Raw genomic sequence first — 27266 nt, 5'->3', positions numbered from 1 at the left:
CGGCGGGCTCCCTTGCTCCGGAGTACCCCTGGATGAAAGAGAAGAAGGCGACCAAGAAGCCCCCAGTGCCTCCTGTGACCACTGCCCCGGCCACTGCAGCCTGCCTCAGCCAGAAAGGTCAGTGATCCCCATGGTACCTTCCATAGGTCAGTGATCCCCATGCACAGTCCCTTCCCTACCAGGGCTAGTTCTGCGGATTTTTTTTAGTCTTTAGCCCAACTTTTTGGGGTCTTTTCTAACTTTTGTTGACTGCCTTGATTACCTCCTAACTTATTTCTAATTAGTTGGGACTGATAGCTAAGTCAACCTCAGCCCTGTGCTTATGGCCATTATTAAAAAAATAATAATCTATTTACTTTGTATTGAAGATTAAACTATTGCACAATGGAGTTTGCAGCACTGGTCGGCCATTTTGTTGCAGTGGATTGTGCATTTTTTTTTGTATTTTTTTTAAAAAAAGTGATCAAGTATGTTTTTTTGTTGTTGGCTTTTACAGAAATCATTGAAATTCAGGATAACGGTGGTGGAGGGTCCAGGAGGTTAAGGACAGCTTATACCAACACCCAGCTTCTGGAGCTGGAGAAAGAATTTCATTTCAACAAGTATCTGTGCAGACCTCGAAGGGTGGAGATTGCAGCCTTGCTGGATCTAACCGAAAGGCAAGTCAAGGTCTGGTTTCAGAATAGGAGGATGAAGCACAAACGCCAGACTCAGTGTAAGGAGAACCAGAATGGGGAAGGTAAATGTCAAAGTTTGGAGGATTCTGACCCAGTGGACGGCGACAAGGAGAAGTCTCTGTTTGAGCAGGCTCTCACCAATGTCTCTGGGGCTTTGCTGGAGAGGGACAGCTACACGTTCCAGCAGAACGCCCTGTCCCAGCAGCAGGCTCCCAACTCCCACCATGGGGAATCTCAGACTTTCCCAGTCTCGCCTTTATCCAGCAATGACAAAAATCTAAGACATTTTCAGCACCAGTCACCCACTGTTCAGAACTGTTTATCGTCAACAATGAGCCAGGACTCCACAGCTGGCCTCCACAACGACAGTCCTGAGGGCCTAGATGTGGCTTCCCTATCAGACTTTAACGTCTTCTCCTCAGATTCCTGCCTTCAGCTCTCAGACACGGTGTCCCCCAGTCTGCCAGGATCTCTAGACAGTCCCGTAGATATCTCAACAGACAGTTTTGATTTTTTCACAGATACTTTTACCACCATTGACTTGCAGCATTTGAGCTACTGATTAAAAAAAAAAAGCTTATTTTATGTTTTTTTTCTGTTCAAAAATTGGTTTCTACTTTATTTTTATTCTTAATTTTTGCCCTCTAATCGAGTCAAAGAGCCATTGCAGCATTTAATGACCTTTGCATTTTAAATTCTGTTGACCTAGTCCTAGATCATTGGAAAGCAATAACTGAGGCCTCTAAGAAAGTGACTACATATGTAAATGTATCTTCACTTTCTTTTTATTTTTGTATTGCATCGTTGTTCATATAAATATTTTGGTAGAATAAATGATTATATCATTATACCCCGCAGGTTCCTTTTCATTTTTTTTTTTAGTTTCCCTCCCGAAATATCAGAAGCTTTATTTATTTTCCTGTTTAGTAGGGAGCAATCAAAAATATCACTTATGAATGTCTGTAGAACCAAATATTTATTGCAGAATTTATGCATATATATATTTTTTTTATTTGCCTTTATTTTGCTAAAAAAACAAAAAACAAAAACAAAAAAAAAAAAAAAACAACACAGGAGTAGTCGTTTAATTGTCTCCAGTATCTTTACATCATAAGCATTAAAAATAGTTACGTTAAAAAAAGGAAATATATGTTTTGATGGTTAATAAAAAAAAATATTAGTATGCTTAAAAAATAAACGTGTATTTAAATTGCCTTCTTGATCGGTAAAAAGATCTCAATTCCGAAAGATCCCATAATAAAGTTTAGCCTAGAAGAGAAAATAGTTTTAAACAGAAAATGTCAGTGAACAGAATCAAAATGCAAAAAAGTAATACTTAAAAACAAACGCACTCCTACAAGTTAGTATAATTATACAGCAGCCCCCTCCCCCACTGCAAATGGCTCATCTCGAATGTTCTTGCAACAAGGCATATCATTTTCAATGTATATATATATATATATATATATATATATATATATATATATATATATATAATATTTATATATTTAAATACACACGCACTCAAATCGGTGTTTGTTTTGCTCAGCTCTCCATGCTGGCTGCTTAGGCAATAATATCTAGATATGCTGTATGCAATTCTTCCTAAACTCATAAATCAAATGCTTTCTATGAATGAGAATGTCATCAAGGAGATCAATTGCAGGGACGCACACACAAATACAAAAAAAGCCTCTTACGTATTGCACTAGACTGGGGATTCCATTCCACAAGCATCGCGCTAGAAGGCGTTCAGCCATAATTCATTTTTATTGCCCTATTAAAACAACAGCTCGGGTTTTTACTGCGGCTGCTGCAATAAGGAGCGAGCCTGTCCTACTCTGCCCTACATATCTCCGGGAGCCTACACTCCTCCAATGCTCAGCCACATACCATTAACCCTTCTCTTCTACACTTTAGAGATTATTTAATTACAAGCAAAGCACAATTGAATAATCTTTACAGGATCATATATATATATATATATATATATATATATATATATATATATATATATATATATATATATATATATATATGTATATATATATATATATATATATATATATTGTTATTTTTGTTATTTGTTTTGTTTTATTCTTTTTTTTTTTTTTTTTGCTTTATGTTTATTGTACTGGAGATCAAATGTAGCAATTTCGAGTGCCTAATAATTACTCCTACTAAGTAGCAATTATTTTAATGTTGCAGTTACTGTTATTTGTAATTATGATCTCTTCCTTGTTTGGGTGGAAGTGATGTTTTGCACAAAGGAATTCCAGAGAGTGAGTGGTATAAAAAAGACGAATTCCTTTCATAGTTATGTGTTATATGCATTAGAATTCTCATTGAAGTGCGCCATTCTGAGCGCAGATTCCCCGGCTCTGGGGCTGACAGTAAGACAAAGGACTTGTCCTTCTATGGAAATCTCCAGCAGATCCCACCAAATCAAAGAGAAATAATAAAAAAAAGATAAAATCTACAAAATCTACAGCCAAAACTCTGTTTTCTCTTTTTGAGAGTCCAAACCACGATTAACCCATAATAGCAGAATTGAGTTCTATTTAGGAAAATTCAAACTATTAGAACTATTTATACACATTAGGAACCTTTTTTTTTTAATCTAATATTTAATCGCTTTATCAATATACAACAACAGCAACAACAACAACAAAAACAACAACAATAATAATAATAATACAAGAGCACATTTATAATATTTCCTTAGCAGTCTTTTTTAACCCCATCATGTACACACATCAAGAACATGATTACCCAATCAGGTTCGGATAAACGTGTATTTTAATTCCATTGGGTGTTGGATGTGCTCTCAGGCTGGAGAGAAAGCAAATGATTAGTAAATCAGACCGTAATTAGCAAACAACCTATAATTAGGCTCTGGTGATACGATCTGTTTTATTTGCATTGTAAGTTTTATGGAAACAGGAAAAAAAAATATTACACAATACATATTACAGCTAATACTGTAGGCAGGGGAATTATTGTGTTGATTTACAACTTGAATGTGATTTGTAGTTCGATGATCACTGCTTTCTAGAAATGATCTGGGAGGAAATATCATAGGACTAATAATAATTTGGAAATGGTGGTAACTCTGGATACTTTGATGAAGCCTTTTTAATGTCTACGAAGATCGTGTACATAGATTGCATTGTGGCTCCCACATCCCGATCCAGTGAGCAGGGAGGGATCCAGGCCAGGATTTGCTGCAAGCTTTCACATTGTCTCCCCTTACAATGGCAGAGCTCAGATTTGTCCACCAAACATTGCACACCCATCTACTATACATGGAATAGGCACTTTGTTTTCCCAACAATCCAATGTGTGCATGATAAACATCGTCCACCATTATAAAATGTCCTTAAAGATGTGATGGCTAATATACAAAGCTGGATGAATTGATCTGTTTAATTATCTAATCATCACCAAAATAATAGTATTAGAGCTAAAAAGCTGCAAGAAGTAGATTCAGCGCCTGATCTGCCTAGGAAACTCACATATGATCGTTTAAAGCGAAATCCATTAATATAGCTCAGCTAAGAATCAGCACGCTTGGCCCCATGACGTCACATTTCTACTAGCTCACTGCGCATGCTCTTGGGGTTATTGTTGTTGAGAAAAGGTGCTTCAGTCCTATTTCCAACTTTTTTTTCTATTTGCGTTGACAATCAGATTGTTTATATGCTCATTCTTCTCCCATACCAGTCCCCTATGAATATAGGGACTTGTTTAAAATGTGTATTTGTACAGAAATATATCCAGATACAGTATGAAATCCTTAAACCTGGCAAAACAGCATTGTCTTCACACATGCTGGAAAAAAAAGGCAAAATGTTGTGTATTGAAAAAAACATGTCTAGGTGATAAGAATCACAATCTAGGATTGTTAATACCTCATTAATCCCCTTCCTTATCTGTCCTCTAATAGGTAAATAAATTATTCTGCAAATCTACCTGAATGTCATTTAATTGGGATTTTTTTAAAGGTACAGCTAAAAACTTAACTAACAGGGAAAATAATACAAACCATAGAGGTCCATTTACTAAAAGAAGGGGATTTACTAAAACTGGTGCAGACAGAATGTGGGGAAGCTGTGCATAGTAACCAATCAGCTTCTAGGTGTTATTATCACAGTTCAGTTGAACAAGCTGAAGTTAGAAACGCATTGGTTACTATGGACAACTGCACTCGATTCTGTGTGCACCAGGGATTTTTTCCTTAGGCTGGCCATACATTACACAATTGTCTTATTCCATTTTCTTTAGACTTATCTTCTACTATGTATTAGTAAGGGCCTGCCTGACTGCATACAAAATGAAAGTATTTAGGTTTGACTGATAATATATGGTTTTGGCAAAAATAATTGTATGGGAAAAGTGTAAGGCCAGCCTTAGCTTAGTGAATGAGGCGAGGCTCTGCTGATTTCCATCATCAAATAATGTTCAAGATAAAAAAAAAAAAAAAAAACTTTTTTTTTTCCCCTGCACTTGATTGGGTATTCTTGTAAAGTGAATTTTTCACATTCACTGAGCTAAGGGAAAATTCACTTGTAAAGTAAACAGCCTATTTGGCTTTAGTAGATTGACCCCTAAGCAAGGAAACTGCAATTGATTTACTAAAGTGAATGTTTACAGAGCTCGGTAAATAGGCAATGCTGTTTTTTCTTATGGCTGACCATACACTATATAATCTGATTGTACAATCTCCTTTAGATCTACTATCAACCATGCAATGCAGGGGCCTGGCTGTTTGCATTCTAATTGAAAAGGTTGTTTAGGTTTGTTCTCATTTTTTTGGTAAAGCTAAGGCATATTATACAGAGGTCGTACAATCAGATTGTATAGTGTATGGCCTGTTTTGAATTACCAGTTGTGCAAGGGAACTGAAAAAAAAAATTGGATTTTTGCTTACATTATACTACGATTGAGGTGAATACAGCTACAGCATATTTAGCAAGTGAGCTGTCATTTGGCAAAGTGAGCTTCTCTATTCTATTATTCAGTCAACACCAATGGTTATGCTTTAATAAGGTGCAGAGATCAAAAGATGAGCTATTTGAAGCAACCAATCAGAATAAACAGTCATTTCCCTAGTGTGTAATGGACAACATATTTATTGGTTGCTATGGGAAAAATCAACATCTTTTTTTCTATTTTAAAAGATTAAATAAATATCAGCAAATCATGTTTCACTTTGCATATGAAGCAATGAATGGGATTTTATTGTCATGGGGCAGCTGTTCCAGCTTTTTTCAGCATATTTTGTCTATATTTTGTTTCTTTAAAAGCAGAGAAAAGTGATAATATGTTCTCTGTACACTGATTTCTGATGCTATCTTCCATTGCAAAAAAACAAAAATAAATCAACTTCAGATGCACTTCTCTGCTTTACTCCAGCCTTTAGAAACATCAGATTACAACAAGAGGGCATCCAAACAGAGAATAGTCCAGCATTTAGACATTCCATCATACAGCGAAGCTCCCTGTCTTTTTTATTTTTTTTTTTAACTTTTTTATTTATAAATTTATTTTTTATTTTTTTATTTTGTCTTTTTTTATTTTTAATTCCAGGACTATGTGCTTATGGGTACTTTTTCTAGATTCACTTCACTGAAGCTGTAAACAGATGGATTGTGGCTTTTTGGTGCTGTGATTTTATGAGGCCAAACTGTTACACTGCCTGTGTCCATAAGGTGTGTATGGGGATTTCAGATAAAAGTTTTGGTTATTTTTAGGGAAGATAAAGTGTAAGTTACCCTAAATATTTATTTTGATTCTATGTGTGTTCACATATGTGTATTTAAAAAAAAATAGTCTTTATCATTTTAAGTACTTCTTCCATCTGAAGTACCTGGCTAATCCTGCCAGTCACATTTCTTCCTTGTTCTAAACTGACCACACAGAGCACAGAAGCTTAATTTGCATTGTCAGTTTTCATCTTTTGGCTGGTTATTCAGAGGCACAGGACACTGTGAAGATATTCAGCCTGGCTGTATTGGTTAGTCTGTTTAGCCACCACACCCCCAACCGACCAGGGCCCGCCTCTGACACACACTCTCTTCCAATCACAGCTTGTCTCTTAATAATGCCCCCCCCCCTGCTCAAGCACAGCTTGCATCTTGTCTTAGGCTCTGTTCATACTTTTATTTTTAAATGCTATTTTGATGCAATTGCAGTGCGATTATGTAACGCTACTTTGATGCGAGCGTGGTTGCAATTTGGATGTGGTTTGTATACTCTGTGGGGCCATATCGCACTGTGAATCACACTAAAGTAGCACAGGACCCTTTCCCAAATCGTTTTTTAGCTGTGCTGCATTTATGTGAATGGGCACCATTGGAGGCAAAGTTATTTCCATTGTAATGCAGTGCGACCCAAGTTGCATCTGAAATAACAGCAGTGTGAACCAGGCCTTTAGCTGAATCAACTTTGCAACTAAAGGGAAGCTGTAAGGATCATTTACTAAAATTATAGAATGCAAAATCTGGTGCAGCTGTGCATTGTAGCCAATCAGATTTTAACTTCACCTTGTTCAATTACTGTAGGCTTGTACAAAAAACAACAACCTGGAAGCTGATTTTTCACTCTTCAGTTTTAGTAAATCAACCTCTGTTTCTGCAAAGTGTCCTAAAACTCCAACCCCACTATCAGGAAGAAGAGGTATGTGGTCACATGCACCTTGTAAAAAAAAAAGGTAAGAAATATCATTTCTGAAACTAAGCAAAAGCAGTTATGGTGCCTGCATAGTTATAACTATATTAGAAAGTGTCTTTAACATTAAAGTTATAAAGTGGTTCTAAACCATTTTTTACCTTAATGTATTCCCTAACTTTCCTAGTCCCCATGTCTCTAAGTACTTACCTGAGTCCTCTAGTGATCCAGTACTGTGCCTGGCTGCAGCTATTCTCTTCCCTCTTTCTGCTCTCACAGTCCACACCAAAAGCAGCACGAGCCATTGGCACCTGTTGCTGTCAGTCAAATCCTGTGTAGAGGGATCGGGGGTGTGGCCGAACCACTCTGTGTGTGTTTATGGATGCACACAGCTCAGCTCAGGGGTGCGTCTGCACGTGTGTCCCCGTAGCACAATGCATAGCAGAGGACAGCACTCGAGGGGGACCACCAAAGAAGAGGTAAGGGACCGCTCTGCGCAATATCATTGCACAGAGCAGATAATTATAACATCTTTTTTATATTAAAAAAAAAAAGCCTTTGCAACCACTTTAAGAGTTATGTTTTTAGGGGTAGTTTAAATTTAAAGTGGCATTCCAGCCAAATTCTTGTTTTTTTAAAAGTCAGCAGCTGCAAACACTGTAAGGACTCTATAAGGACACTTACCTGTCCAGGAAACCTGCGGTGTCGCCCCCCCCCGAGCCCGATCCATCCATTGGATCGGGTGCAGGCACCATCATTCCAACTAAGGGAAACTGGCAGTGGAGCCTTGCGCATGTGCGAGTCGCGCAACGCTTTGTGAATGGCCAGCTTGTCTTCTGGGACACACACATGTCCCAGAAGACAAGGGGGGGTCTGATTTTGCCGCAGAAGAGGATGTGACGTCCTCGGCCGCGGCCTGGCTGGATCGGAAGTACTCTTAGTACTTCCAAAAAAGGTGAGTTAGAAATAATTTTTTTTAAATATCCAAAAACAAGGGGTGGAGAGGTGGTCTTTCGTTTAAGACCACCTCTCAAAATTGGGTGGAAATCCGCTTTAAGGTGAAGAAATATGTTAGGTGTGAATATGAAGATAAATAGTGTAGGCTGGATTCACAGCATTACAGTGCATTACATTGCAGTGCATGGTTCTAAGGCTGCCCATACACAGAGTGAACTTCTTTCCTGCAACCACGGGTTGCAGGAAAGAAGTTCTCTCGATTCCCCCTTCAACACAGACAGTGTCGTCCCCGTCAGGAGAAGACAGTGATTATTGCTAGTGGCTATAGCAGCAGAGAAATCGCAAGAAAATTTGTCAGGCTGGTTGTACCCAAGTTGATCGATCGATGTTTCGATACATGTTTCAAACCATGTATGGCTGGCCTAGGGTTTTTTACCTTAATGCATTCTATGCATTAAGGTAAAAAACCTTCTGTGTCAGAGGACCCCCCCCCCCCATACTAACTACAGCCTGATTTGTATCCAGTGCTGTACATGAGGGCAGCAGCTCTCTTTGCTTTCTCCCTTCTCACAGGGCAGATTGATAATGGCTCCCGCTGCTATCAATCTAATTCTGTGACGAGGGACTGGGGAGCAGGGACAAACTCGCTGTCTGTGTCAATAGACGCAGACAGGGCAATCTTGGGAGCGAGCCTACATGAATGCCCCCATAGAAAGCAGCTTTCTATATGGGCGGGGAAGAGCTAGGAGAGCCGGGGGGGGACCCCAGAAGAGGAGGATCGGGGCTACTCTGTGCAAAACCATTGCACAAAACAGGTAACAGGTAAACATGTTTGTTATTTTATTAAATATTTTATTCATTGTGAATGAGATGGCAACACACCACAATACACCTTACATTTTTTTTTCCAGCTCTAAACTGCAGGTCCTTTTCGGTGCATTTTGGTTGTGCAGTGGGACCACCACTGCAACATGGTTTATGTTTTACTGTGTGCACACTGTAACATGAAGATATAATCCTGCCCTTAAAGTCTGTTGTGTTTTGTTTTTGGAAGACTACTTTTGAATTGTCCTGAATTGGAAACTGCAGGTTGACGCATCCAAAATGCAGCATGCAGGACATTTTTCCAGTGCAATAATAGCTAATTCTTGAGGGGCTATGGGAGTGGAGATAAATCCACAAATGATTTCAGCACTGAAAGCCCCATGCTTGAATGCACATGCTGAGCTGATAGTACCAAAAAGTGATATACTATGTTTAAATATTTTCTATATGGCCTATTAATGCCAGATTCATGTCAAACACCAACATCAAGTGCCAGTATATTGGCAAACAACTACAAAGTTTGCCAGTACAAGAATAGCCGAATTAAACAAATACACATTTATTGAGAAACATCAAAAATTAAGCTGCTCATGGGCATACAATGTCAGTGGCTGGATCAGTTGAAAATATCATGTCCATGGGGGATCCAGAAATTACCAACCAGTGTTTGGGGTACTAGGCCTAAATACACCTGTCCATTATCTGAACTGCTGTGTTTCTTCCATAATTTGCCCACTGGACCAAAGCTGCAAAAGTGCTATTCACATCAATGAAAAGGGAAGGAAAAGGGAAGGATCAGCAAATTCACATTTTCATAATTACCCATGTATTCCCCCCCGGTGCCCAACCTGCAGTCTGGAGACCACATGCTGCCCTTTGGAACTTATTTTGTGACCCTTGGGGCCCCTGGTGCTTACTCAGGCCAGTGAACAAAAAATGTTCTTTAGATTGGCTTCTAGTAGTTAAATAGTCTGAGCTATTTCTTTCACAGTATTTTACTTTTTTCCATGCTGTCCATTTATTTTCTCTGCTCATGTTTTTCCCTATTTAAAAAAAAATAATAGATAAGGAAAAAATGTCACATGTGGCACAAGTAATTTTTAAAGGGGCAGTATAGAGTACAAATATGGAAGAATGGATTTTTAAAGGGGCTGTAACAGCAGCGACCTACTACAGTCTCATTTCATATGTCTCCAGTTGTTATGAAACATGTTTCCTGCCTGTGATTGTCTTCTGCAGCTCCAGTCTTCATTACTTCCTTTAAACTGTTTACAGTCTCTGACCATCTTCTGTATTATATCTGCAGTCTATGACCATCTCTTGTAGCATGTCTGCAGTCTCTGATCACCTCCGAGAGCATGTTTGCAGTATTTGACCATCTCCTGTAGCATGTCTGCAGTCTCTGACCACCTACTCTAGCATGTCTTCAGTTCCTGACTGCCTCTGACAGCATGTCCGCAGTCTTTAACCATCTCCTGTAGCATATCTGCAGTCCCTGACCACCTCCAACAGCAAGTCTGCAGTCTTTAACCATCTCCTGTAGCATATCTGCAGTCCCTGACCACCTCCAACAGCAAGTCTGCAGTCTTTAACCATCTCCTGTAGCATGTCTGCAGTCTTTGACCATCTCCTGTACCATATCTACAGATTGTAAGCTCTAATGTGCAGGGCCCTCCCGATGATTGATCCTGTACTGAATTGTATTGTGACTGTACTGTCTGCCCTTATGTTGTAAATCACTGTGCAAGCTATTGGCGCTATATAAATCCTGAATATTAATAATATTAATAATATCTGCAGTCTTTGACCATCTCTTGTAGCATGTCCACAGTCTTTGACCATCTCTTGTAGCATGTCTGCAGTCTCTGTCCATCTCCTATAGCATGTCTGTAGTCTCTGACCATTTCCTATAGCATGTTTGCAGTCTCTGACCATCTCTTGTCTGTTGTCTTTTACCATATCTTGTTGCATGGCAATAGCCTGTGACAACTTTTTAATTACGCTATGGAGCACTTATGATGTGGAAGAGCATTAGTCTTTGGGATTGATTAAGTAAAACAAAAGAGCATTTTCATGTTGAGGAGTTTGTTCAGTTATTAAAGTGAATGTTCACTTTGCTCAGTAATGGGGTGAAGCTGTGTTCACTGCATTCATTTAATCATGTCCAAACACGTATCCTTTTTTTTTTTTTTTTTTTACTTGCAGCTGATTGGGTATTCAAAATGAATATAGCTTCACCTTAACCACCAAGCTGGGTTAACATACATTTCAATAATTTTGAAAGCAAATCAACCCATTTCCTCTTCAGGTCACCCCTAAATGGCTAGGTTCTCTACCAAGAGTCTTATCAGGCCAAAGGATATGGGTAGGATTAAAAAAACTTGGCTTATTTGGTATTGTTACACCCATAAGTATCTTTGACAGCATCTTCCAGCATCACCTATCTACTCCCCTCTCTACTGACATGAAGATGAATGCTCCACTGAAATGTTCATGTTTCTGGACCCACTAGGAAATGGCAATTTCTGAGGGCGGTCACATCACGCATGCACATCTGACCACCCTCCAACGTCCATGGGCAGCTTTACCACTTTAGTAATTCACTAATTAGATATACAGTTAGACTAGGAGGAATTTACAATTTGGTACATTTGCTATAAATCAGATTGTCTATTTTTAAAATGACTCCATTAGGATATCCGCCTCATAGCTGCACAGGTTTACTGATGCAAATAAACTCCTTTAGTAAATCTCCTTTAGGCTTCTTTCCTATTGATGCATTACAGTCATGTACAGTAAAAGGTGCTGCAGGGTCATTCATTTTTAATGTCACCCCAACTGACTTTTGGACCCCTTTCACACTGAGGCGCTTTACAGGCATTTTTGCGCTAAAAATAGTGCCTGTAAAGCGCCTGTAAACAGCCTCTTCTGCAGCCTCAGTGTGAAAGACCGAGTGCTTTCACACTGGGGCAGTGCGCTTGCAGGACAGGAAAAAAAGTCCTGCAAGCAGCATCTTTGGGTGGTGGGGGAGCGGTGTATACACCACTCCTCCACCACCCCTGCCCATTGAAATGAACGGGCGCCTCTTTCAAAATGCTTTTTACCCCTTTTCACCCCTTCTGGGGGGTTAAAAGCGTCCTGCTAGTGGCATAACAGTGGTAATGCACTAACGCTAAAGCCTGCACTGCCCCAGTGTGAAAGGGGTCTTAGTAGTGGGTAACAAACCTGTACTTCAACACACCACAACACATGTGCTCTATCACATATCTAGGGTGTTAAGGTGTGGCGTAAAAAAAAAGGGCTGTCTAATGCATTGCACTTTAATGCACTAAAATGCATTGCTTTGGTGCAGATATCTTAACACAATGCATAGAGTGAGGGCAATGCCGGGACAAGGCTATCTAGAGCCCAGGGCGAACATGCCAACCTGAGCTCCCCTCCCCAAGATGTAGGAGCATTATGTGTTAGCAAACCCCCCCCCCCCCCCAAAAAAAAAAAAAAATTGAGCTGCAATCTGCATGCTTACTCCCTTAGGATAAACTCCCCTTCCTCCCAGGATAAATCCGCCCCCTGCTGAAATCCCCTCCCTCCCAGCACAAATACCCCCCATCAACCCCACTGGCAGAAATCCCCCCATTCCAAAAAAAAAAAATGTTCCCCTCCAAACAGAAATCCCCTGCCTCCTCTACTATATCCCCTCTTCTAGCACAACTACCTCTAATCCCCCCTACTAGCACAAATCCTCTTCCCCCATCCCCCTGCCAACACAAATCCACCCAAATCACCTTTCCTAGTCCCCCCCAAATTTCTCCTCCTAGAACATTTCTTACTCCCTGCCACCCCCCAAATTCCCCCACCCAACACAAATCCCCCTCCCCATCTCCTTGTGGTGCCCTTCCCTGCCTCACATGATACCACAGCCGCCCCTCCTGCCCACCCCTTATCCCGACCCTGAGTGAAGGTGGCTTTTAAGTTATTGCTATGTCATTGCTAATGGTAGTACTACTAATACAATTAAGGGTTTTTTTAATTACTAAAGGACACCTCTGTGCAGCTCATGTGGTGCATTTCAAGTATATTTTGCATGCGTAACCATTTATCCTGATCTGCTTTGCTGGAAACCATACCAAACATGCACCAAGCTACATTTTTTGTAATGCACAGAGGTTTGAATGTAGCCTGATATTTACACCTGCTCTATAAACCTGGACCCACTTCAATCAAGCAATCAAGTGCACCATGATGAAAAAATGAATGCTGCCCTGCTCCTCACAGTGGCTTAGTGGCAAGCATTACCTTGCAGCACTGGGGTCACTGGCTTGAATACTGATCCAGACAATATCAGCATGGAGTTTCATGTTTTCCCTGTACTTGCCTGCACATCCTCAAAGACTTACTGGTAGTTTACCTGGCTCCTGTACAAATTACCCCTAGTATGTGGCATGCTTGTGAAATGTGGACATTTGAATGTAAGCTTCTTGAGAGCAGGAACTAATGTGAATTGACAGTATGTAAAGCACTGTGTAAATTATCAATGTTATTTAAATACTTGTAATAAATAAGACTCCTTTAGTGGATATCCCCAAATTAGAATTATCACTATCCAGACAGCAGACAGCTAAACATATCACTGCAGGAGCTGGTTATAATTTGAATGGAAATTGGTTTGCTTGTGTGAAGATCAAATGTGACTTACAAAAATTTCAAAATTTCAAAAGAAAGTTTTGAACAGGTCTAGTAGTTTTTAGGTATGTTCTTTTTTAGCTACATGATATCTATTGCACCTTGAACATAGAAAACCAACACAACAGAAAAAATGTATAAGCATATTGTTACAATGTTAGCATGGATACTAATAAGGTAAGTTTTTGGCTATTTGTAGCACTCCAGTTGTGTTATGTCCACATTACAAAAAGCTAACCTCACTGAGACCTGGGGGTTGATTTACTAAAGGCGAATAGATTGTGCACTTTGCAAAGTGCAGTTGCACTCTGTAAGAACAGTTGCTCCAGAGCTTAGTAAATGGCCAGAAGCTCTGCTGACTTCCATCATCCAATCATGTGCAAGCAAAAATGCTGTTTTTATTATTTTCCTTCTATGTGATTGGGTATTGTTTGCAGAGTGAAACGTTACCTCATTTACTAAGCTCTGGAGCAACGGTACTTGCAGAGTACAACTGAACTTCGAAAAGTGCACAGTCTTTAGTAAATCAACCCCATGGCGTCTTATATTCCATGGCATGGCCCCATACATCTTTGATTTATAGAGCTGATGAGGGAGTCAAACCTTTCTGTGACTAGAGGGAAATAGGCACATTAAGGGGTAGTAAAGCTAATATTCGGTTATTGTAAGCACTCTAATTAGGGGTTATGTAGAAGAAAATTGTTCTATGAAGATTGTATCACTATTAAAATAGTTTATTGAGCTGATGAACCTGTTTTCCTTTCATAGCACCTAATTACAAAAAGTCCTCTTGGGTCTCTCAAGGGTCACATTATGGCCATGTCCCTAATTATCATTAATTAAGCAATTACCATTGTTTTCTATATGGACTGGTGAGAGTGAGGTATATATTTCCCTTCTGGTTGCCTGTACTACTAGCACATGGAGATAAGAGGACTGCTATTGTCATGGTGATATCATACAGTATGAATCAATGTTGGAGTCCCTGGCTAGCTTCCATGTTCCTTGCATGGACTGGAGGAGGGCGTAGGACAGAGGGAGGAGAGGACTGGGGAGGGGACACACACATATAGATTAGAGGGAGAGAGGGGACACAGGATAGGAGAGAAAAGGTGAGAGACACACAGATAATGACAATCAGCTTCACATAGGGTCAGGTCATTTAGAACAATACTGCCACAGCATTACACATGTTATTAAATCTATATCAGATTATTTTACATTTAGATTATATGAAAGGGGCTGAGCAATAATATTCAGAACCATAGGAACATAAATGCATTGTCTTTAGTAACCATTCATACTTAGTGGGGTTACTTAGGCAGTGCAAAGAGCAGCAAGGGTGTGCAAAGTGCAATAACCCATAGCAACCAATCAGATTTTAGATTATGCAGGATATGCACCAAGGATTATGCACTGTAGATTATGCATTATGGGTTATGCACTGTAGATTATGCATTATGGGTTATACACTGTAGATTATGCACTATGGGGTATGCAGTGTTGGTCCTGCACCCTGCACATTGCCTTATTAAAAAAGCCAGCTGATGGTGAGGCTGATTTACTAAAGGAGGTAAGAATGCTCACACAATAAATGTGAAAATTCACTTTAAAGTGGTTGAAAACCCTTACAATCCACTTTTTGCTACAGATAAGCCTATAATAAGGCTTAAATGTAGCTACCCTGGATATCTCCTAAACCTGCACGGTTTAGGAGATATCCCCTGTATCAGCATGTGCCGACATCATCGGCACATGTGCACTGAGTCAATGGTTTGTTCATGCCGTTGCTTCAGCTGATGTGCCGTTACTGGCAGCCCACGCGCACATGAGCGGGAGTGACACCATCGTGGCTTCTGCCAATCACAGCGTCGGAGCCCGCGATACCTGGGAATAACTCCGGGAGTGATGTCGCTGGCCCGACCAGTGTACGGGGACCGCTGCGGGGGCTTCGATCTAAGGTGAGTATTTCATAATGAGCTAGTATGCAATGCATACTAGCTCATTATGCCTTTGTCTTGCAGGTTTTTTTTTTTTTTTTTTTTGTGGAGTGGGTTTACAACCACTTTAACTCTTCACACAATTTTGTGGGACTGATATACTAAAGGAGTTGAGAATCTTCACACAAAAAAATGGAAGATTCACTTCAATAATCCAATCAGGTGAAAAACAAAATTCCTGTTTACTCATTCATTTGCACAAAACTGGGTAATAAAAGTGAATTTTCACTTTTCACTTTTATGTCTGGTTATCCATTAGTAATCAGCCTTGTAGCCATAAAGACAGAAAATGAATGATAAACTGCTGTTCCCAATCATCACCAACACTATGAGGCTGATTTACTAAAGGAGTCGAGGAAGATCACACTCAAAAAAGAGTGAAGATTCAATTCAATGATCCTGTCATGGGCAGAAGAAATAAGTAAAGAAGGATGTGCCTTTCATATGATTGAATAATTGAAGTGATTCTTCTATTTGTTCTGTGAGTGTGTGAACATGCTCAAGTCCTTTAGTAAATCAGCCCCATAGTCCTAGTGAAAGACAGAATCATTGATAAGATCCTGTTTCAATCATCAGCAACACTATGAGACTGATTTACTAAAGGGGTTGAGAATGATCACATACAAACACTATAGGGGTTGATTTACTAAAGGCAATTAGACTGTGCACTTTGCAAAGTGCAGTTGCTCCAAAGCTAAGTAAATGAGCAGGAACTCTGCTGACTTCCACCATCCAATCACCTGCAAGCAAAAATGCTGTTTTTTTATTATCCTTGCATGTGATTGGATATTCTTTGCAAAGTGAAGCTTTACCCCATTTAATAAGCTCTGGAGCAACTGCACTTGCAGAGTACAACTGCACTTTGCAAAGTGCACAGTCTATTTGCCTTTAGTAAATCAACCTCATAGATAACAAATAAAAGATTTACTTCAATTATTCAGTCCAGTGTTCACAAAGCAGCCCATTGACTTGCAACTGACAATCACAACACATTACATACTGTCCTAGACTCTACAATAGCGGCGTGTTCATACAATAATATACAATGTAACACAAGCAGTGTAGGTTTTGAAGCCTAGGTGTACCGTGTAGGTTTTGTAGCTTAAGTGTACAGTGTAGGTTTTGTAGTCTAGGTGTACGGTGTAGGTTTTGTAGCTTAGATGTACAGTATAGGTTGGGTAGCCTAGGTGTACAGTGTAGATTATATAGCCTAGGTGTACAGTGTAGATTATGTAGCCTGTATGTACAGTGTAGACTTAGTAGCCTAAGTGTACAATGTTGGTTATGTAGCTTAGATGTACAGTGCAGGTTATGTAGCCTAGGTGTACAGTGTATGTATTGTAATCTATGTGTACAATGTAGGTTTGTAGCCTAGGTGTATAGTGTAGGTTTTGTAGGATAGGTGTACAGTGTGGGTTTTGTAGGATAGGTGTACAGTGTAGGTTTTGTAGGAAAGGTGTACAGTGTGGGTTTTGTAGGAAAGGTGTACAGTGTGGGTTTTGTAGGATCGGTGTACAGTGTAAGTTTTGTAGCTTAGATTACTGTGTGTGTTTTGTAGCCCAGGTGTACAGTGTAGATTATGTAGCCTAGGTATACAGTGTAGGTTTTGTAGCCTATGTGTATAGTGTGGGTTTTGAAGCCTTGGTGTACAGTGTAGGTTATGTGTAGGTTTTGTAGTGTAGGTTATGTGTAGGTTTTGTAGTCTAGGTGTACAGTGTAGGTTTTGTAGTATAGGTGTACATGTGTAGGTTTTGTAGTTAAGGTGTACAGTGTATGTTTTGTAGCTTAGATGTAGAGTGTACGTTTTGTAGCCTTTGTGTAGTGTAGGTTTTGTAGCCTAGGTGTACAGTGTAGGTTTTGTGGGATAGGTGTGTACAGTGTGGGTTTTGTAGTCTAAGTGTACAGTGTAGGTTTTGTAGTCTAGATGTACAGTGTAGGTTTTGTAGTCTGGATGTAAAGTGTAGGTTATGTAGTCTAGGTGTACAGTATAGGTTTTGTAGTCTAGGTGTACAGTGTATGTTATGTAACTTAGATGTACAGTGTACATTTTGTAGCCTTGCTGTAGTGTACGTTTTGTAGCCTAGGTGTACAGTATAGGTTTTGTAGGATAGGTGTGTACAGTGTAGGTTTTGTAGCCTAGGTGTACAGTGTAGGGTTTGTATGATAGGTTTACAGTGTAGGTTTTGGTAGGATAGGTGTAAAGTGTGGGTTTTGTAGCCTCTGTGTACAGTATAGGTTATGTGTAGGTTTGGTATGATAGGTGTACAGTGTAGGTTTTGTAGGATAGTTGTACTGTGTAGGCTTTGTAGTCTAGGTGTACAGTGTGGGTTTTGTAGGATAGGTGTACAGTGTGGGTTTTGTAGGATAGGTGTACAGTGTGGGTTTTGTAGGATAGGTGTACAGTGTAGGTTAAGTGTAGATTTTGTAGGATAGGTGTACAGTGTAGGTTATGTGTAGGTTTTGTATGATGGGTGTACAGTGTAGGTTTTGTATGATGGGTGTACAGTGTAGGTTTTGTGTAGGTTTTGTATGATGGGTGTACAGTGTAAGTTTTGTGTAGGTTTTCTATGATGGGTGTACAGTGTACGTTATGTGTAGGTTTTGTATGATGGGTGTACAGTGTAGGTTTTGTGTAGGTTTTGTATGATGGGTGTACAGTGTAGGTTTTGTGTAGGTTTTGTATGATGGGTGTACAGTGTAGGTTATGTGTAGGTTTTCTATGATGGGTGTACAGTGTAGGTTTTGCATGATGGGTGTACAGTGTAAGTTTTGTATGATGGGTGTACAGTGTAGGTTTTGTGTAGGTTTTGTATGATAGGTGTACAGTGTAGGTTTTGTGTAGGTTTTGTATGATAGGTGTACAGTGTAGGTTTTGTGTAGGTTTTCTATGATAGGTGTACAGTGTAAGTTTTGTATGATGGGTGTACAGTGTAGGTTTTGTGTAGGTTTTGTATGATAGGTGTACAGTGTAGGTTTTGTGTAGGTTTTCTATGATAGGTGTACAGTGTAAGTTTTGTATGATGGGTGTACAGTGTAAGTTTTGTATGATGGGTGTACAGTGTAGGTTTTGTATGATAGGTGTACAGTGTAGGTTTTGTGTAGGTTTTGTATGATAGGTGTACAGTGTAGGTTTTGTGTAGGTTTTATAAGATAAGTGTACAGTGTAGGAGAGATCTTCGTGTCTCTGGGTGAAATCAATGGCATTGATGATAATGAGAACTCACCAGTGCTGGTGTCAGGCAGGCTCCGTCCTCCTGTGTGCTGTCCGCTCAGTGCAGGACTGAGATCTGCGCGACACCTTCATAGAGCAGAGCTTGGAATTTAAATGCGTCTGAGAAGACGATCCATCACCGAGCACAGCAGTCAAACTTTATCAGGCGGCTCAGCCATTGGTTGCAGTGGAGCACGTGACGCCCCCATTCACTGTACATTCTGTGATGTTCTCCTGGCCCTATGGAGGAAGTGAGAAAGTTGGCACGGTCACCCTGGAGTCACCCAGTGATAGATGGACTGTGCGAGGATGAGTTCCTTCCTAGATTACCCGAGCCTGATGAGTGCAGAAGCCGGGAGCTGCCCCTCCAGAGCCTTCCACCCTGACCATGGACTTCCAACTTTCCAGTCCTGCGCAGTCTCTGCCAATAACTGTAACAGCGATGATCGCTTTTTGGTTGGCCGGGGGGTCCAGCTAAGTTCCCATCACCACCACCATCCCCACCAAACTGGGGCTTTCCAGACCCCCAACAACCTGGCCATGTCCTATTCCCACCCGAGCTGCGCTGCAGGGTATGGAATGCAGAATTTCAGCGCAGGATATTCTCACTTCCCCATAAATCAGGAGACAGATGTCAGTCCAGGCTTCCCCAGCGCCGTGTATACTGGCAACATCGCCTCCACTGTGGTCCAGCAGCACCATCAGCACCAGAGCTATGTGGACGGCACAGGGTCAGCCCACTACATCCACCACCATCACCATCATACCTATGGAGCAGAGCAGCAGAACCTTCCCATGGCCACCTATAATAACAACAGTGTCAGCAGCATACACATCAATCACCAAGAAGCTTGTCGATCACCATCTGCTGAGATCTCTCCACCAGCACAGACGTTCGACTGGATGAAAGTGAAGCGCAATCCACCCAAAACTGGTGAGTTGGAACTATAAACTTGTCCTCTATCCAAATCATAAAACCTCTGTGATGTGGTCACTGGTTTCTTTTAATCATGTTTTGGGTATGCCACATGCTGAACTTGCCACCAAGGTTGAGCATTTATGTAACTTTGCTCTGGTCTTAGTTCTTTGATCACTTTTAATTGATGATCCAAAACAAGTTGCATTTTAAGCTTTCTCTTCAATAGTTCCTATCATTTGGTAAAAGTATGCACTTCTGTACACACTGTGGTATGTTTCACTTCTACTTTTCATTGATGGCAAGTGTACCATGTTAAGTGCTAATGTACGTACAAATTACATTTGGTGGGTTTCTATTATGGGGGTCACTGCTTCCTTTCCCATGTTGTGTATGTACACATGGCAAATAACATGTATGTAGACATGGCAAATAGCAGGTTCTTCCACATGTTAGCAAGGGTTAAACATTTAGGTAACTAATCTCTGTTAAGTAATTTGTGAGTTCTTTGATCACTTTTCATTAATCGTCTACAATACCCCAAAACAGGTCACATTTTAAGCATCATCATTTTCCTATCATTATTTAAACGTATCCACAGCTTTACACTTGTGATATATTTCACTTTTACCTTACATTGCTGGCCAGTATACTAGGTGAAATGCCAATGCAAGCACAAATTACATTTGGTAGGTGGTTTCTTTCATGGGGGGCACTGGTTCCATTCATCCATGTTGTGGGTATGTACACATGGCAAATAACAGGTATGTAGATATGGAAAATAACAGGATCTTGCACATGCTAGCAAGGATGAGAATTTAGGTAAATTAATTCTGTTACATAATTTGTGAGTTCTTTGATCACTTATCATTTATATTCTACAATACCTCAAAACAGTTTACATTTCTAACCATCCTATCCAATAGTTCCTATCATTATGTACACGTATATACAGCTTTAAAAGTGTGGTATATTTCACTTTTACTTTACATTGCTGGGCAGTATACAATTTTAAATGCCAATGCTAGCAAACATTACATCTGGTAGGTTTCTTTTATGAGGTCACTGGTTCCTTTCACCCATGTTGTGGCTAAGCACCCATAGCACATAACTGGATCTTGCACTTACCATCAAGGTTGGGAATGTAGGTAGCTTTGCACTGTTAAGTAGATCTTGTCTTCACTTTTCATCAATCTTCTAAAACAAATGACTTTTTAAGCATGTTCAATATTTCCTATCATAATGCAAAAGTAACTACAGCTGTGCACATTGTAATATATTTCAGTTACATGGTTGGACAGTGTACTGTGTGAACTGCCATTGCAAGCACAAATTGCATATGGTAGGACTCTTTTATGGGGTTACTGGCACCATACCACCTTTTGTTCTGACAATATAAATGTTATTTAAAACACTTTGATTCATGACTTTACTTTACCCATCAGTTGTTCACTATGGGCTGAGCTACTAACAAGGCTTCCCTCCTGTCTTGCAGGTAAAGCTGGTGAATATGGATATGCCGGTCAACCCAACACTGTGAGAACCAATTTTACCACCAAGCAGCTGACAGAACTGGAGAAAGAATTCCATTTCAACAAGTACCTGACCAGGGCCAGGAGGGTGGAGATTGCAGCAGCTCTGCAGCTTAATGAGACCCAGGTGAAGATCTGGTTTCAGAACAGAAGGATGAAACAAAAAAAGAGAGAGAAAGAAGGTCTCCTGCCAATCTCTCCCTCTGCCAGCACAGGAAGTGATGAAAAGCCAGAAGACATGTCAGACAAGTCAAGTCCTTCACCCTGTGCTCCATCACCAGCTTCTTCTACCTCTGATCATCTCAATTCCTCCAACTAAACAGCAGCTGTTAGGTTGCAATGTTTTCACAAGATTGCCAAAGACTTCCCAATCTTGCACTCTGTAGGTGACCTGCCTCTTGGCACCAGAGTTTTGTTTGCACAAACTGTTCTTAAACCATTTTGGGTTTTCAGCTAAGGAACCAAAATGGAGCCCACAATCAGTATTGGCATGTGTTAAGTTGAATATATGCTGAATCAGCTGCTTCCTATGTTCAAGTACTGGTTGACAGAGGACCTCATGGTTCTGTGACTTGGCTAGCATAGGTACTTTTAATGTGATGCACTATTTAGAAAACAAGAAGTTTACACAAAAAGAAAGACTTTATGAGTTTAATTTAATTGTGATTTTGTTTTTTGTTGTCTGTATGTTAAAAGATTGTAAATATTGTTTCTTTTTTTCAGAGATTTATCTTGGAGGCCTTTTTTGTAGAAACTAATTATCTTATGTGAAATGACGGGGGCGGGTACCAAGTTGTGAAAGATTTATAATACAAAATATTTGTTACATTTTACTAGTAATACAAGCTTCCATTCATTGTCCCTTATATATAGGTAAAGGCTGGCTACAGGTACAGGTTTTGGTCTGCTTAACCCTTTAACATTCTATCAGAGAATTTATTTAATTATTATAAACTGGTTTGAGCTAAATCACTCACTAAACTTCTAAGTAGTCTATTAAATGTGCCATACCTTCAAACTCCATTATACTATAGAATTAGCCTAAAGAATTCATTAGCCAAAATGACCAAAATGTCCTACAGGCAATTTCAGTATTGCTAATGATCAAACCAACAATTTCAGTATTGCTAATGATCAAACCATTCTGTATATTTTGTGATTCTTGCTTGAGCCTGTGCATGAAACGCAATGATTTACTATATCCATTATACACTGAGTTTTATCAGTTCTAACTTGTGATCAAGATATTTTTCGATACAGAAAATGATGGTCTTATTGTATGTGTATGTTTGGGGCTCAGTGGTTCTACATGATGGGTTCTGGATAATGAATAAACTTGCTAAAATGACAAAATTATTGTTTTTCTATTTTTTTAATCAGCAACAGCTCTTATCTATCTAGCTAATCTGCACTAACGATGTATTATTATTATTATTATTATTGATATTGTTATTATTGTTATTATTATACAGGATTTATATAGTGCCAAACTTTTTTGCAATTCTGTTCTAACTTTTTTGTTAAAAGTCTGACTTTTAAGTTAGCAAAGTTAGATAAAACAAAAGCAAATGTTACATTTGCATTAAATAAACAATTGATAATAAAATAATAAATAACCCCAAAAATGTGTACAGTAGATGCAGAATTGGTCTTATGTCCTTCCAGATTCCCATGAAGTGTCACCTCCAGGATCATCTTGGGTCAAGAACTAGTGAACTTTTCACCTCAATCAGAAGGTTGACATGTGTAAACATAGAAGACTGACAAAAATGTGCAGCTTGTCTTCAGTCAGTCTGTCCACACATCAGTCCCTAGAAGTACACATCTCGTCCTGTTAAAGGGCTATTTCCCACTTCAATCATTGCATCCAATCTGCAGCACTTTTTAAAAAAATTAAATCACTTTAAAACGTTGGTGTTTAATTAGATCCATGTCATCAGCAGCATCAAAGCACGATTTTAAATAATAACAAACACTGTAAAAGTTTTGCTGATAATAGGTGACCGGTGTATAAAACCCAAACACACACATCGGTCACAGGCTGCAGTCCTCTCCTAGCACTGTATAGAGGTCCCAGTGATGACTTCAAAGTAAAAGTGCAGTTTTTTCTCATTCCATCTCACTTCTTTTGTTTATGGGAGTAAGGAGCAAGGTGAACCAGATGTCTGTCTTCTCTACTCCTTCTACTGTACTTTAATGTGCTAAATTCCATTAACATAACAACAAACTGGTTCCCCTATCTCAAATCATATCTAAAGAAACATGTTACAGTGGAGGCTTATGAAGCAACTTCAAAGCAAAAGGGATCGTTTAACATCTAAGTAGCTATTCAACTCATGTTAATTATGGCATAGGATAGCTTGTAAGTCCTGAAAACGAACATGGTCAAAAACAAAAAAAAAACACAAAGAAAGAGGTCACAAAAAGGACGTACATTGTATAACATAACGGATTTCCTAGAGGGATAAGGACAGTTCACATTGATACAATGCAAAAGGGACGTACACGTCACTAGAGAGGTATATACTGTATATCTGCAAACATGCAACGCAATTAAAAAACATCCGTGTATTGCATCTACAGAAAGCAAACCACTAATTTATTACTAATTCGTTTTTCAGAATTTTTATTATTAACCACAAACAATCCTACACAGGATTGCTTAGACGTAAAAAAAAATATTTCGTTTTTTAATTAATTCGTTTTTGAATATTTTTAATATCACTATTAACCACAAGCAATCAATCGCTTAGAAGCAAACCACTTTATAAGGCTATCATTCATTCGTTTAGGAAAGCAAACAGATCCGTTTTTTTCGTTTGTTCGTTTTTCAATATTTTTTTCTCTCTTATTATGAATCACAAACAATCACTGATTTACAAAAACGGAAAGATACATTTCATCAATTTGTTTACAATGTTATAATATTAAGATAAATAAATGCAAACAATTGAAGAATCCTGATTGAAAAAGAAAAAAAAAAGTTCGCTTAAAGGAAATGTTGCCTATATTATTTATTTATTTTGCTGAAATGTATATTCATTTCATTACCTTAAGAGTAAAAGTAACAGCTGGTGAAAAAAATAATTGTATTAATTAAAAGTAAGAGTAAAAGGAACAGTTGGTAAAAAAATTGTTATATTAATTAATTGTAAAAATTCAAGGTACAGTTAATGAAAAAATAAATATATCAATTAAATGAAAGTTGGTAAAAAAAAGAAAAAAAGTTTAATAATTTGAATACATTTATGGAACGAAATAACAATTTTCTTGTGTTTACGATATTGTTATATCACTTACATACTAGTACAGTGTATTGCACGTTATTTGCAATGAATTGGACTAATAAGTGTATACATGGTGATTAAACCTGGATTACAAGGAACATATCCTTTCACATCCACTTGAAATGTATCATCTAATAGAAGAAACAGAGCTTTTCCTCCTATTCTCTTGGAAAGTTTACTTTTTTAGGCAATACAGACACTTCGGGGTCTTCCCCCAGGGGATGCAGATTGGATCTGATCAATATTTACTTAGTCTAAAAGGCCTGTTGAAAAGGAATCTAACAACAAAATGTTTAGCTGCCTACCCCTGTTTAATCTCAGGTTCACCCAGAGTTCAGGCTCAGATGAATTCAGCAGCAGCTCCCATTATCTGGTTGATCAGCCAGAGACAGCAATGCTGTTCCTCCCGATCCCCCCACTGCCTGCTAATTATTCCTGTACAGTCCTCATCTCCACCTGAACACCACTGCGCACTCTCAACATCTCACCCACAGCTTTCCCTGGCAGCTAACTGGGAATCTGGGATAACAAGTGCACTGCCACCATGGATTTCTATGACAACACTATATATCACACATGGCATGTGTCTGCACATGCACCATCAGACTGCAGTACCCCACATAACCTCGACTCACCTGGGGGGCTGATTTACTAAAGGAATAAACTGTTCACTTTTAAAAGTGAATGCCAAGTTATCATGAGGCTGCATTCACACCTTCACGTTTTGGGAACATGCGGAAAACGTGCATTGCACTTGCGTTGTCATTATTTATTAATGGCACCCCAAACACAGGTAGCAGTTGCGCATTTTGTCGCATGACAAAACGCACAAAAAATACACCTGCAAAAAAAAGGTGCAGAAGCTACTTTGCCACATTTGGCGCTGAACAAAAGCGTAAAAAAAGCAACATGCACAAAGGTGTGAATGCAGCCTAAAGCGGGGTACACATTATGAGAAAATCGGAAGAAAAAGTCCAGACGAGGCACAAGCGTTCGATTTTCTTATAGTGTGTACACAACTTTTGATATCCAATTCAGACTTTGCAAATGAAAAATTCCAAAGGGACAACCTCCAAAATGTTTCTTGTATGTTAACAGAACGGACAATTTTAGTTTATTGTGTACCATTTTCGTAAGATTTTCGTACGAGTTTCATACAAAAAAAATCAAATACGAAAAACTGCACATGATCAGAAACAACAAACAACAGAAAAAAATTTTATACATTATTTCCTTCCTCGGCTTTGAATGCTGTGAAACATTGAGGAGAACTGGACAATCGGTTGTCTGATTTTCTTATTTTTAGAACCAGCCTTAAAGTGGAGTTCCACCCATTTAAATGTCAGCAGCCACAAAAAGTGTAGCTGCTGACTTTTAATAATCAGACACTCACCTGTCCCACAGTCCAGCGATGCGGGCGTACATAGCTCTGTTCCTCTCCCCCTCCTCTCCATGGTGCCGACATTCTAACTGTGGGTGCAGCCGAGTGCGCACTGCGCATGCATGAGCTACGCAGCGCGCTGTGAATGGTCAGGCAATCTTCTGGGACACGTGACGTGTCCCAGAAGATTGCAGGGAGGGAGGGGGGCAAGGGGAACTTCCTTCCGGCGCTGCGGAGCCCCGGGGAGGAAGTGAGAGCTGGGTGCCCATAAAAACTGGGTATCCGCTCCCCCCCCCAAAAAAATGACATGCCATGGCATGTCAGGGGGTCACCATCACTTAAAGCGGAAGTTCCATTTTTGGGTGAAACTCTGCTTTAAGGAATAAGGTAAAGTTGAGTTCATTTCAATCATCCAATCATATTTTTTAAATTCCCTTGCACATGATTGGGCATTCCAATGAACCAAGCTTCACACTATTTACTAAGCTTAGTGAAAATTCATTCTCTACTAGTTTAGTAAATCCACACCAGTATTAATTATGTGTGTGAAAATGTTATACTCAGGCTGTAGATTCACAGTGCTTTTAGGCTTAAAGTAATTCCAAAGGTGAACATTTAAAAAAATATCAAATATATTATACATATCTGCTCTGTGCAATGAATTTGCACAGAGTAGCCCCTGTCCTCCTCTTCACAGGTCTCCCGTTTGTGCTCCTCGCTCCTCCCTCCTGCTGAGTGCCTCCATACCAAGTTGGTTGCTATGGAGGCACTTGTGCTACTTTAAAGCTGTACTCTGGCCAAAACCAATTTTTGGCCATTTGCACTATAGGAATAAATGAACATTAAAATGGTTGTAAAGCCTCAAGGTTTTTCACCTTGCATGCATTCTATGCATTAAAGCGGTAGTAAAGCGATGGGGAACCCCCCCCCCCCAAAAAAAAAGACAATGGCATAATGTGCTAGTATGCATCGCATTCTAGCACATTATGATATACTTACCTTAGAATGAAGCCCCCGCAGCGGTGCCCGGTCACTGCTGAGGGGGATGACATACGTTTCTTCTGGGTTTGCAGGCTCTGGTGCTTTGAGTGGCCGGAGCCTCGCTTCCTGACTTTCCGGGAGTCTAAT

At 39.6% G+C, this 27266-nt stretch overlaps 2 protein-coding genes and 1 long non-coding RNA gene across 3 annotated transcripts in view; 2 read left to right on the top strand and 1 right to left on the bottom strand.

Annotated features, from left to right (window-relative positions):
- Positions 1-1527, top strand: part of HOXA2 (homeobox A2) — a 2764-nt gene extending 1237 nt beyond the window's left edge. Inside the window, exons 1-2 of the mRNA XM_073630150.1 lie at positions 1-117; positions 497-1527. The exon at positions 1-117 is cut by the window's left edge and continues 1237 nt beyond it. Of these exons, the coding sequence (XP_073486251.1) occupies positions 1-117; positions 497-1239 (860 nt within the window). The 3' untranslated portion in view covers positions 1240-1527. The remainder of the gene's footprint in view (positions 118-496) is intronic.
- A 218-nt stretch (positions 1528-1745) lies between these two features.
- Positions 1746-19944, bottom strand: LOC141144449 (uncharacterized). Its single transcript, XR_012244409.1, has 2 exons — positions 19036-19944; positions 1746-1946 (listed from the first exon to the last, which is right to left on the bottom strand). It is a non-coding gene; the product is annotated as an uncharacterized lncRNA (long non-coding RNA).
- On the top strand, positions 19094-22813 carry HOXA1 (homeobox A1). Its single transcript, XM_073630151.1, has 2 exons — positions 19094-19956; positions 21434-22813. Exons 1-2 carry the CDS (start codon positions 19317-19319, stop codon positions 21787-21789), a joined length of 996 nt encoding a protein of 331 aa, XP_073486252.1. The 5' UTR covers positions 19094-19316; the 3' UTR covers positions 21790-22813.
- The last annotated feature ends 4453 nt before the right edge of the window (positions 22814-27266 follow it).

The sequence above is a fragment of the Aquarana catesbeiana genome, linkage group LG05 (genome assembly GCF_042186555.1).
Source record: "Aquarana catesbeiana isolate 2022-GZ linkage group LG05, ASM4218655v1, whole genome shotgun sequence".
Taxonomy (NCBI): Eukaryota; Metazoa; Chordata; class Amphibia; order Anura; family Ranidae; genus Aquarana; species Aquarana catesbeiana.
Note: the sequence above shows the minus strand (reverse complement) of the source record. Positions and strands in the feature narration are given on the sequence as shown.

What these genes read in the sequence shown, in the direction of transcription:
- HOXA1 (XM_073630151.1), top strand. Translation starts at nt 19,317, where the DNA reads ATGGACTGTGCGAGGATGAGTTCCTTCCTAGATTACCCGAGCCTGATG. An exon ending in GCGCAATCCACCCAAAACTG is followed by an intron (nt 19,957 to 21,433) that starts GTGAGTTGGAAC and finishes CCTGTCTTGCAG; the next exon opens with GTAAAGCTGGTGAATATGGA.